At 37.9% G+C, this 13,450-nt stretch overlaps 1 protein-coding gene across 5 annotated transcripts in view; it reads right to left on the bottom strand.

Annotated features, from left to right (window-relative positions):
- Positions 1-13,450, bottom strand: part of LOC5573241 (aryl hydrocarbon receptor nuclear translocator homolog) — a 675,904-nt gene that overhangs the window by 7,025 nt on the left and 655,429 nt on the right. For all 5 annotated transcript variants that reach the window (XM_021847210.1, XM_021847206.1, XM_021847209.1 and 2 more), the window contains exons 9-12: positions 10,179-10,329; positions 9,826-10,110; positions 9,335-9,440; positions 9,117-9,258 (exon numbers count right to left, since the gene is read on the bottom strand). In XM_021847210.1, coding sequence (XP_021702902.1) covers positions 9,117-9,258; positions 9,335-9,440; positions 9,826-10,110; positions 10,179-10,329 — 684 coding nt within the window. The remainder of the gene's footprint in view (positions 1-9,116; positions 9,259-9,334; positions 9,441-9,825; positions 10,111-10,178; positions 10,330-13,450) is intronic.

Below are 13,450 nucleotides of genomic sequence, written 5' to 3'. Positions count from 1 at the left end.
AGTGAATCTTATCGACTTCCCAAGACATGATTGTCTCTGTTTTTGATGAAAGGTCTCTGAAGTCTTTTTTCAATCAAAATGGTTTCTAAAGTCACTTTTTTTTCCATATCTTGCTTGCAGTGAATTTTGTTGCAAAATTATGTAGGCACCAGAGAAACCTTGAGAGACTGTTATGAGACTTTTCAACTAATTTTTCAAAATTTTAATCTAAAATTTCTCGAGGAAACCCATCAGGAACAATCCTAGTTGTTTTTCCGGAGATTTCATCTGGAATACTTCCAGGGATTCCTATCGGGATCTCTCCAAAAATTCTTCTAGAGATTCCTTGATCAATTCTCTTAGATATTCCCAGATTTCTTAGATTCCCAGAGATTTTTATAGAAGATCTTAAGTAGTTTGTCCAGAATTTGCTCCGGGAAACACTATATTAGGATAATAAATCTTCGAGCTGTTTAGTAGAATACCTAAAAGTAGATGAAAAAACCGAATTTAGTACTATACCATTTAAATCCACTAGAGTTTATGCCCTTTGACAGATACGCGTATTTCGACATCAACTGTAAGGCCGTCTTCAGTGTCGTGTAACGGATGTCGAGTCTAGTACACGACACTGAAGACGGCCTTACAGTTGAGGTCGAAATACGCGTATCTGTCAAAGGATACAAACTCTAGTGGAATTAAATGATATAGTACTAAATTCGGTTTTTTCATCTACTATATTAGGACTTTCTCTCGATATTTTTCCATTAATCCTTCTAGTTGTTTTCTAGTTGTAACTCTAGGAGATCTTCTAAGGATGTTAACTGTGTTTTTTCCAAGAAAAACTGCAAAGGTTAATTCCAGAGTATTTGAAAGAAACTGTTCAGAGGTTTTTTTTTAAACCCGACAAGATGTTTTTTTCTAAAAATTACTCCAGAATTTCATCGAATAATTACAACTGAAGTCGAGTCTAGTACACGATACTAAAGACGGCCTTACAGTTGAGGTCGAAATACGCGTATCTGTCAAAGGATACAAACTCTAGAGGAATTAAATGGTATAGTACTAAATTCGGTTTTTCATTCACTTACAACTGCAGTTCTTCCAAACATTTCTCAAAAGACCCCATGGAACTAACAAAAGTGATAAAAGTTCAAGGTTCCATACTAATTAACACGGTTGTATTTTGCCATAAAATTATACACATTTTTTTTTTTGTTTTTTTAATTATCCCAACAATTTAACAAGAAAATCTTCTAAAAATTCCTCAAGGGTCTATGACTTCTTCTAGTAACTGGGGGCCTTAAAAGCTTACACAAGTTTCATCAGAGATTGCTGAAAAAAAATTCTGAAAAAAATAATTTACATTTTCATGCAGAAATGCCTAGAAAAAATCCTGGAAGAATACTTGGACAAATCTTTAAAGACTTCCTTGAGAAATTTCAAAGATTTCCTACAGTAAAATCCTGGAGTAATCTGAGTAATTCCTGGAGTCATCCTTAGAAAAATTTGAAGTTGAAATCTTAAAGAAATTATGAAGGAAAATTTTTAAGAAATCCCTAGACGCATCTTTGGTGAAACTCCTGGATGAATTTTTGAAGAAGCTCTAAACGGAAATCTTAGAGGGTCCGATTGATTTTTCTGACGGATTCGCGCGTATTTTCGTTGCCGGAGAATTTTGTTTCCCCTGTTTTGGAGCGTCTTGCTGGGTAGTGCTTTGTGAAGCCCAAGCAGGACAGTTCGGTTTTGCGTCGTCCGATTGATTTTTCTGACCGATTCGCGCGTATTTTCGTTGCCGGAGAATTTTTTCCCCTGTTTTGCAGTAGTGTGTGATCCTTTGACTGCGACGCTTGCTCCTGCGGGGCGGGTGATGCGGTCAGGATCGAACGTGTTATGCGTGGAGTGCAGTGAAAAAGTGTATAGTATTTTACGGAAACCCCAGTGCGGCGACGGAGAAAAACTGCTTCACATCCTGGTAAAATCGTTCTTTATTATTGTTTACTTTACTCACTTATTACCAATTCAAACTAAATACGTGCCAGGGTCGAAAATATAATTTTCGATTCGGGAAGTGTAAAAACATTGCATATATCCATTTGATATCTGGATGTTTTTATGCGGGGCTTACTGTAAATAAAAATGACCTCAGAATGTGTGTGTATTTACTGCCATTCTTGAAATGGGTCGTTGGAATTTCAGTAGAGCTATCACCTTTCATCTCCTGGGCTAAAATTGTCTGCAGATATAAAGATATCGAAGGGTATCATTAAATACATGCATACAATTTTCTTCCATAAAAGCACTGCCGGCCAGTGGGAGGTGGATTGTATCACACACACACACACAGCTCTAAACGGAAATCTTAGAGGATGTCCTAGGAAAATCGATGGAAGAATCACTGGATTGAATCTTGAAGGACTTGGGGTTTTCTTGAAAAACATCGGAAAGAATCAGTAAAGACATTCCTTACGATCTCGGAGTGAATTCCTGCGGTTGTATTTGGCAAAAACTAGGTTGTGTTTTTGAGATATTTAAAACAAAATTCTTTTACGAGTTCCTTAGGAAAATTCTCGAAGGGATTCCATAGGAAATAATCACTGCATGAACTCCTGGAGAAACGCGCAGCTATTCAGCAAGACCAAGCTGAGGGTCGTGGGTTCGAATCCCACCGGTCGAGGATCTTTTCGGGTTGGAAATTTTCTCGACTTCCCAGGGCATCAAGTATCTTCGTACCTGCCACACGATATACGCATGCAAAAATGGTCATTGGCATAGTAAGCTTCCAGTTAATAACTGTGGAAGTGCTCATTAGAACACTATGCTGAGAAGCAGGCTCTGTCCCAGTGGGGACGTAACGCCAGAAAGAAGAAGAAGAAGATCCATCTATCCTAGCCTGAGTAAATATCCAGAGTAACATCTGGATCTTTGAGCAAATACTTGAAATAATTTCTGGAGAAATTCCTTGAGAAAATAATTGAAAAAAATGTCGAAAAACACGTTTTACGACATGTAAATATAATTGTGAAATATTGTCATAGGCATCTGTATGTATTTTTTTTTGCCCATTTAGATGTCTTAAGTATCCAAACTGCCCATGAATACCATTTGAGATTTCTTCCCTAAACGCGGGCCAAAAATGAATAGTGCATTATCTGTTTTTGCACAAGTACGCTGTAATCAATAAAGTTCAAGGGTTAAGCATACTGAAGCACATTGAAGTTCCGTTCAGTTTACGATGATGATCAGAGCTCTCACAAGCGATATAAAAATAAGTCTTGTTATCAAATATAATTAAGGTTTTGTATCAAATACAATTCAATTGACAAAAACTTCAGCCACCTTGAAATAGCTTCAACATGTATTACAAAATTTTGAATCAAATAATTATGTCAAAAACTTTTTGTATATCTGAAATTTAAGTATTTCTTAAACCTGGAATTATTTTGTAGAACCTGGAAAAAACCTGGAAATTTCAAGGAATTTCATTTATGTAAACGAGTAGACACCCTGTTTTAAAGGGATCCCTAGAGGAACTCCTGATGCAATCCCGTGAAGAATTCCGGGTAAACTTTTGAAAGAACTTCTAAAGGAATCCTTACAGGAATTCCTAGTTAAATCACTGGACAAAATCTAGATTAAATTTCTGGAGGAACACCTGGTAGAATCATGAAACAATTACCGATGAAATCTGTGAAGAAATTTCGATAGAACTCCTAAAGAGCTTCCTGCAGCATGACCTGGAAGAATTCCTGATGAAATTCCTGATGGATTCCTTGTAGAAATTCCTGGTACAATCCCTGGAGGAATTCCTTATTGAGCTTTTAATGGAATTACAGAGAGAACTGCTGATGGATTTGCTTAAAAAAGGTAAAAGATTATGGGAAAACGCTAGTAGAATATACAGAAACAACTCAAGAGTGCACATTGGCACATTTGCAAGATCATCATGGCGTCGACGCTGCGTAAATTCACGCATTTTGACTTGCCACCTATCTTCTGCACCAGCAGTTCATGGGACGCCGAAGCTTCAATTCCACATGCTGACCTCGATGTTCGTGCAACATCCCTACAGATAGTTCGAGCTGTGCGTCAATCATTTGACTCCGTCCACCGGTGGTTTGAGCAAAATAAAACTCGTTTGATTTTGGTGACCGATTTGCCAATCGTCCAATCGGTTTCAACAACTTGCAAATTAGATCGTTAAGCAGCATCACACACTGTCAAAAATAGCACCAACATGAGCATCATCATGGTGGCGGAGTCAATGTTAGTCAGTCGGAGTCGTCTGTGAGCTGCATAATGTGTCAGTGGACCAGCCTTGGTATTCTTTAAAAAATTGTGCTATGTGTCCCTATCTCGATATCGTGTTGTTGAGAGTCGACTGTATAAACTATTCAGTCAATATAAGGCAACCTTTGAGAAAAATGTAGTTCACTTATTTGTTCTACGGGCAAACATAAAAAATATAGGATCATTGGTGACTTCGAGCTGCAACTGCACCAGATGGAAGTCGTGCCTATTATGAGCAAGACCCTGAGGTCTGGTAAACTTCACCTCTGTACTGAGTGTACCATATACAAAACATGGTAGTTCTCTACGATCACGAGACGTGTACTGGACAATGCTCGAAGAAGACCTGCAAACGCTAGGATAGGCTTGCTTAGGACTATCTTCAATGGTGCATATAAAAACCGCGTATGTAGGAGAAGAATGAATCATGAGCTGCGCATCTCTTTGGCGATTCTAGTATCCAGAAAGCCACTAAGACTGAGAAAGGTGTTTGCCTCGAATTTGACGGATACAAGAGCGCCACGAGCTAGGTGAATCGACGACTTCTCCTCTAACAATGATTGCTCAGAAATTGGAGACGAAGAGCTCTGAACCGAGTAAATTGGAGAAATTAAGTAGCACAAGAGAGATTCTGAGGGAGGTTGGACCAGTAAAAGTAAAAGTAAACCTCCGGAGTTGTACCAGGAAGAGGAGGAGAGTACTTCATTCGGCGTAGATTCACTCTTACGCATTTATTTATTACGACAAGTTGCAGCCCAACAAATTTCTAGTAGTAGCCCAACAATACAGCTAGTAGAGTTCAGTCTTCAGGGTTACGGAATCCACAGAATGGAGATTATAGTTCATATTAGAAGGATTCTATAACATTCCCCAGAAAACCATTCCCCCGAAACCCATTCCCCAGAATTCCATTCCCCAGAATCTCATTCCCCAGAATGTACCATTCCCCAGAGTTTCACTCCCCAGAATGAACCATTCCCCAGAAAACCAATCCCCAGAATGGACCATTCCCCAGAAAATTATATACCTACTTTAAAGTTTTGAAATAATCTATTTAAAAAACTTGAAAATTAAACTGCATACAAAGTTGTTTACAAGTACATGAGAAGATTAGCATAGGTGCTGCTAGTTATGAACACTTTACGCATAATTCAAATTTCATTTGCAAATGAACTATCACAGTACTTTCACTTTTATTGGCACTTATGAAGAATGATAGATCAGTCTATGGGGAAACACAATATCCAATATTTATTTAAAAGAATATACAACTCATCACTACTCTGCACAAAATAGAGCTACCGTAATCCGGGGTAACATTGATCGGGATGACTCATCTTGTTAAACGTTCAAATAAAGATTTATTGATGAAACATTTTCGAACCATGAATGGTGCCTCTCTTTCGTATATTCATAAGCTAATGATAATTAAGGTTTTTGTCAAAATTGCGTTTAGTTCATGCGCAAATTTGTCAACTTTTTGAAACAATGATTTCTATCATTTTCACTGACACTACCGAAAATTCATGTCTCACATGAGTTCTGCAGACGATGTGATCAAGGAAAATGCGGGTGTTACTAAAAATGGCATCGCCGAAAACGATTCCGTTGTCAAATCTTTCATAAGTTTATTCAATTAGGCAACATTAACTAATTACTATTACGAATGTAGAATTTCCTGAGGAAATTGCCTAGTTTAGGCGTATTACGCGGTTCAAGGTGTTTTTAATTTTGAAATAACTCAAAAAGTAAATGACTTGTAACAGTTTGGTCTTCATATTCGGCTTCAGGGGCCCTGATTTTAGTAAGTAACGACATTTCCAATATTAGCGAACGTTGTTTACTTGGGTGATCAATGTTACCCCGTATCAGCTGAATCAAAAAATCACTTAAAACATTTATTTAAACATAATTAAATCTTTCGAAAAACAAAATAAAGTACATAGCTAGGAGCGGTGGGTGCCAGTACTTGTTTTAAAAATATGAAACTTGTAACATTTGTATTGTGAAATGAAAAAATTAGGAAAAACTAAAAAAAAATGATCAATGTTACCCGGATTACGGTACACCCTTCTTTCGGTATAGTAGTTTCCAAATGTATAATTTCACATGTATGTCCAATTTTTATCAAATGTAGTGATGTATGCAGCTTTTCATCAATGTTTTAAGAAGGTGCATCATCTCTTACTTTTTAGGACTAAACCGATTAGAATAAAGACGTTCGTAGTATCATATTATACGTTTCCGATATAATGATTACGTAAACTCGGCAGAATAAAAACTTACTATTCTGCACATTAAAATGATACGCCCTTCTTGCGTCAAGTCTAAATTACAAATGACTTGTTTAATTTTGCACAAAATAGTGATACACCCTTCTTTCAGTCTTATCCTGTTGACGATATAGACAAAATTTTCCGTAAGGATACCAAATGACAAGAAGGCATTTGGCATGCTTGATTAAATGATCAAGGACCATTTGATATAATGGTCATTTGGCCAATGACTATTTGGCATGACATGAAGAACATCCTTTTTGAAAAGAAGGAGCATAAGTATGGCTGGATGGCAAATGACTTTATACCAAATCATTTTATGCCAAGTGACCTTATGCTATATGGGCTCTCCATCGATATATTTTGCCTATATCATTAATGAGAAGTAGGGGGGTCCGTAGCCTTGAGGTTACGCTTTCGCTTCATAAGCGGAAGGTCATGGATTCAATTCCCAGCCCCTCCAAAAAATAACCCGTCCAGCCACCAGAAGACGCCGCACGGAGGACCGTGCATAGGGGAGCACATTCATCCTCCGTCAGTATCAGATGGTGACTGAGACAAATTGACCCACTTCGCAGGCAGCTAGCCTCAAAACGACTCAGGACCACGGCAAAACGAACCACCGCAAGAGCAATGAACTATGGCTTATGGAAATCGATTGGACCAACAGCAGAGCACTCTCCTACCTGCTCGGTGTGAGAGCAAAAGAGCAGAAGAGAGTGAAAGCAGATGTAAATATAGATTAGTTAAAAATAGAACTGTATCGGTAAGGAAGATACATATAAAACTGATTCCGGCACAGTAGTGGCCACGAGCACGGAGTGCCTTAAAAAAAAAAAAAAAATCATTAATGAGATAATACTGAAAGAAGGGTGCATCACTATATATGCAAAAATAAACATATAGTCTGTATATTTTATGGGAATGCATTAAAAGAAGGGTGTATTATTATAATATGCAAAATACTCATGAATAGGGGCATATTGGACACATTAGGTAAATGCTTATTTTACATAGAATGGAAATATCTTTCTTTGCTCTAAAATTAAATCCACCGATTCCTCCGCTTTGCTTATAAACTAATTTGAAGCTGAGAAAAAAATATAGTAGAATTTCAGAGGACAAATGAAGCAAAGCGTAAACTTTTATACCGTCAAAACGTTCATATACAATACAGATTTCGTACAGTTTATAAAGTTTTGCTGAAATATGCATATTCCCAGAGAGTAAGAGGGTGTCCATTTCGCCCCGTGTGTTCATTATGTCCCTAACCCTCCTACCTACATATTTATTTGTCACATCAGACCTTAGCCTGTCACATAAGTGATTCTTCTTCCTCTTTTCTGGCGTTACGTCCCTACTGGGACAGAGCCTGCTTCTCAGCTTAGTGTTCTTATGGGCACTTCCACAGTCATTAACTGAGAGCTTACTATGGCAATGACCATTTTTGCATGCGTATATCGTGTGGCAGGTACGAAGATACTCTATGCCCTGGGAAGTCGAGAAAATTTTCAACCCGACCGGTGGGATTCGAACCCAACCCTCATCTTGGTCTTGCTGAATAGCTGCGCGTTTACCGCTACGGCTATCTGGTCCCCCACATAAGTGACTCACGCAAAGCAATAATTAAAAAAAAAGAAAAAAATGGATATTCATATAGCTTTCTGGGGAATGGTGCATTCTGGGGAATGGAATTCTGGGGAATGTTACATTCTGGGGAACGATTTTCTGGGGAATGGTTCATTCTGGGGAACGGAATTCTGGGGAATGGTTTTCTGGGGAATGGTTTTCTGGGGAATGTTATAGAATCTATTAGAAGAAGTGTTAAGTATAGTCGATTTTATACTTACCAAATATATTTTTTACGTGATAATAAATCCAGCGATGAGATGCCTTCTAAAATGAAAAGTAGGGGAACATTGGGTAGCGCAGATCAATGAATCAAAAACTTGAACATAAGGGTTTTTAAAAATAAAGTGGTATTTTTACCAGGTAAAACGAGCATTATTACTACATAACCGTGCTACTCAAAGTTCCTCTACTATTATAATAATTATAATGTGATATTGTAGAACTACTGAATACAATTTTAGATATTTTGTATCGAAGTAATTTGATCATTAAGTAGTAAAGCGGACCCTTGCTAAATTTTACGCACAATTTAATCACCATTAAAATTTTTATTCTCAAAATCGATACAGCAAGCACATACTGACGATCACGATGAACACAATCGCCATCATCATTGGCGTGAAGACGTCACAGTCCCACATTTCGTTTTCTTGAACACTTCGAGAGTAATGAATTTCTCTATGACTGACCAAGGGTGAGGCCGCCCAACTGGACGATGGCCCTTGGTCCGTGACAACCGTTTCCACGTATGTTGGCGATGCACCACCACCACCACCTCCTATCGAGTGACAATAGCTACTGCACCCACCGGGGTCACATTTCCGTGAACAGACCCACGCTTGAGAGCTTGATTCTTCTTCTTGCGAATATGTACGGGGATCATGAATGAACTTAATGGCGTAATGATGAGGATGGGGGAAGAAATTTAAGATGATTTACCCGAGCCAGGTTGCGCCGAAGATGGCGTGTATGTCGACGTTTGCCGGGAACCGGTTGCGCTAAGCTGCGTGTACGTGGGTCCTGTCGGTGATCGATTCGGGCTCAGCTCACTGTACTGGTAACCTTCGGTAACGGGTTGGGGCTAGAAGGGGGAAACAATTGAAATGAGATGCTGACTCAATCGATCTTTTGGGGTTGGTAAGTTTAGTGATCCTTACCTGTCGGAGTGACCATGCGGTCGCTGCAGGCGTTGGCGAGGTGTTGTTTGTTTTGGAGATGTGTCCCAGCGAACCGGATGCCCCGGGCGTTCCAGGAGAACCGTATCTGCGGAAAAAAGAAGGAATGAAAAGCCTGTTAACCTTCTGTCTGTTCAATAAATGTTCGACTTGTAAAACAAAGGTTAAAAAACGCGAAATTTGGAAACTTTTCTCAATGTATTGCTGTGTGCGTTTGAAACGCAAATATGAAATGCGGTAACACCAAACGCGGTAAGATTTTTCACAAGGAAGACGAAGTCAAATATTGATTTTTTATTTTGCTAGGTTGACGGTGATATAGATCATGATTGCTAAGTATCCTTTGATTAGTTTGTGTTAACGCAATTGAAGCACAATCAGATACAATTTGCACGTGAAACGCAAACAGCAATACAATGTAGAATACATCATAATCACGGATAGATGAGGATAAGCTAAGTAAGTGAACTTACTGGATAGGAGAAGGCGTTGGATTATAGCTATATTGCACCGGGTTGTGCGCACTGTCGGGCCGTTGGATCGAGGCATTGGCTACCACGGCGGCCGCGGCTGTCGCTGCTGATGGCGGTTGTTGTGATGGCAAGTGTGAAATCAAGTTGTGAGGATTGTATATACTACTAGAGGGTGTCGTTTCGCGCCGGCTTGGCATCGAGTAGTCCAGTCCTGGAGCCTGGTAGGATACGGGCGTGTCGGCCGGATCGGCCGCCCCCACGGCGTCGTGCGTCGAGTGGAGGGATCTGGAATGGTGATAGAACAGGGTGATTAGGACATTTTCTTGGAAGACTCCTAAAAGAGGATTACTCACTTTGCCGAACTGTTGGTACACACCACGTACTCAATGTCGTCCGTGTAGGGATTCAGAAAGGCGTACGCTTGCGTTCTCATCCACACCCATTCCTTGTTTTTCGCCCGGAACCGGTACATCACCGAAAACATCTGTCCCTTTTGCTTCAGCACTGGAATGAAAGATTCGAGATTAGCATTAGTCTACGGATTTCTCTAAAATCTGAACAGTTGTAAAGTTTGGTAATCTAAATGAACTTAGTGCAGTGATTTTTTACAGTTTGTTACAAATGTTCCAAAATCACGAAATTTCAGTTTAAAACAAAAACTATTTACCTTAAACAACTGCAATACAACTAAATATTACATATAAAGTGTAATTTGCGCAAAAGTTACACGTATTCTCGATGATACTAAGGTTAAATTTTTATGATTAGGCATGAGGTCAAGAATCTCTTAGAAATAAAACTGTAGAGAAATGTATGATTTACAAGCACTTTATGAACAGAAATCAATTTTATGAGGTCAAAACTATCTCTAATTGGCCTACAGTGTTCTCAAAAGTTGTAAAGTACTAATAAAACGTTCAACTAGTGGTATTTATTTTAATTTTCGTTTTCCCAAATTCTCTTTAGAATTTTTTGAATGTAGAAAATAGCCAAAACACACAAATTCGCCTTGAGGCACTTCCCAATTTTCATATCTGATAGTTTGTTTTAGTATTGAAATTAGCACTAGAGGGTGACTGGTTGAATCCCAGACATTTCGATTTTTGTGAAATCGTCTGTTATACACTGAGGGTGTCTGTTACTCCCAAGCAGTCATTCGGTTGGTTTCTTGTGTAAATGCATCTGATCTGGCGATACTGGAGTAGCATCCACGGGCGGCCAATCAAGCTCAAGCTAAAGCTCAGATACGCGTATTTCAACATCAACTGTAAGGCCGTCCTCAGTGTCGTGTACTACTAGTGGAATTAAATGGTAAAGTAAATACTAAATTCGTTTTCTCATCTACTTTTAGGTATTCTACTAAACAGCTCGAAGATTTATTATCATTCATCCAACATTTGTCCTGATAATTGTTCAAATATTGAATATTTCCACAGTCTTATTTGATTAATATTGCCTGTCGTTTATATATATAAAAAAAACATTTTTTTTTGCAAGAATACATTATAAAATTCATTCAACGTTTCTTTCCTTCTGATTCTGATTATTTATCATTTGTTGATATTTTTTAGGAGATCCAGGTATTTATCCAAAGGTTTGTCTACAATAGGTAGTTATTTATGGGCCGATTCGAAAGAAATTTTCACAGCACTTGAAGTTCAACATATATTTTTGATTTTTTTTACCAATCAAGAGTTTAAAAGCAATTTCACTTAAGTGAATGTTTTGACATATTTTAATAATTTACTTAACCTTAAAAGCTGATGAAATGGCTCCAATGTCCGTTGCGCAAATTATGTATTTGGACGAGATGAACAAGTTTACAAGACATTTTTTGTAGGGCTTTTATTTTTTCTTATAAAACGTTTATAATATTTAGTCAAAGCTTCTGAAATTATGCTTAGAAAAATAACTTAAAAATGTATATTGAACTTCAAGTTATTTCTGACGTGCATTCAGATCGGTCCATCAACAACTGAGATTGAGTTGCAAAGTTTTAATTAGATTCGTTCAGAATTAACATCTGCAACTATTCCAACAATTTAAATACTTCTTCCCAGATCATAAAATTTTTTCAAAAATTCTTTCAAGAATTTCTCCAATGCTGCAAGTTTTAAAAACTGGAGTATTTACAGTCGGTCCCTGTCCTTTAGTCCAGGACGAATCCATCAAAAAAATTTGAATAATCGGAAGAATAATTTATTATTATAATTTTTATTATAAGCTTTATTGAAAGTTGTTGCTTTTGGCTTAGTATCGTGGATGAATTTCGTTCAGGAATCCTTGTTTAAATGTTGGCGTGATTGCTCATCAAGTGCAAAATAAGTGAGATTTCTCTACGACGAATCTGATGTAGTGATTAGAACATATACCTCTCACGCCGAGGATCGAGTCCCATCCCCGAGATAGTCACTTTTGATCTGAAGGCCCCGAGATGAGCTAGCCTAGGTTTTCAAACCATTTTTTTTTTTCAAAATTTCTTTTAGAGATATGCCGTTGAAAGATTTGTTTGAGTATTATGTCAGCAATTCACCAAGTTAGTAGTTAGGGAATTATATTATGTATTCGATCAAGACAAACATTTATTTAAAATTATTGTTTTCTCGGGCCCCGAGCGTCGCAGCTAATATGCGAATAGTGCGCTGTGTTCATAAAAATCGTAAGAATACAGTGCCTCACTAAAAAAACTGATTTCAAAATGAGGCGAGTTGAGGCGCGAGTCTCACTGGCGCGATCCGGTTTGGTTGCGGTGCAACAATACAAACAGTAAGTAATCCTCAACGGTTTTATTTTACAGGGATTCTACAAAAGTTGCTGGTTCCTGAAAGTGTTTCACGGATTTATTCAGAGATATCTGAAAAATATCTTCAGCGTTACTCGAGTTATTTCTTTCGGGATTTATCTAAACAATGCTTCATAAAAAAAGGTATTTCGTAGAATCTCTAAAAAAAACTTTGGAGAAGTAAGGCCTGTACTCGAAAAAAAAAGCACCATTTTTATCCGCGTGTAACTTTTTTGTCGGCGGGTCCGTGGGTAAAAATTGATGAAAATCTGGGTATAACTACATTGGAGTGTATTGTTTACATGTGCAAAATTTTATTACCAGTAGGCGAATTCCGGCGCGTATTTTCTTCGAAGAAAAGAAAACTTTCTTGCTGGTGGATTATGGAAGAAAATTTCTGTGAAGTGTTAAAGTTCATTTGTAGTTTTAAAATTTAATATTGTTTCGATGGCGTTGATCTATTTTCTTTGAAATGTTATCCAGCCAAACCGCACTGAGTACTGTTTACCTGGAATTCACATTTTTACATGAAGTGAAGACATTGACATGCAATAAATAGTTACATTTGCTTGTTATATAGTATGTTAATCAAACAACATAGAAGCCGTAATGAAATAACGAATTAATTTAATCTGATACTGTGTGAACAACTGAGGTGGACTTGGTGCGCTTTAGTTGTTCTGAAAATTGCATTATCGCCATCGAACCCCGTCAGACAGAGTGCACATAACTTGTTTCAGGTTTATCACCATTCATTCAACAAGTGAAGATAACCTAGTGGCAGCACACTAGATTACTACTCAGAAGGCACGAGTTCGAATTTCGATGAAACTTTTTTTCTGT

Source organism: Aedes aegypti, chromosome 2 (assembly GCF_002204515.2).
Source record: "Aedes aegypti strain LVP_AGWG chromosome 2, AaegL5.0 Primary Assembly, whole genome shotgun sequence".
Classification (NCBI taxonomy): domain Eukaryota; kingdom Metazoa; phylum Arthropoda; class Insecta; order Diptera; family Culicidae; genus Aedes; species Aedes aegypti.
Note: the sequence above shows the minus strand (reverse complement) of the source record. Positions and strands in the feature narration are given on the sequence as shown.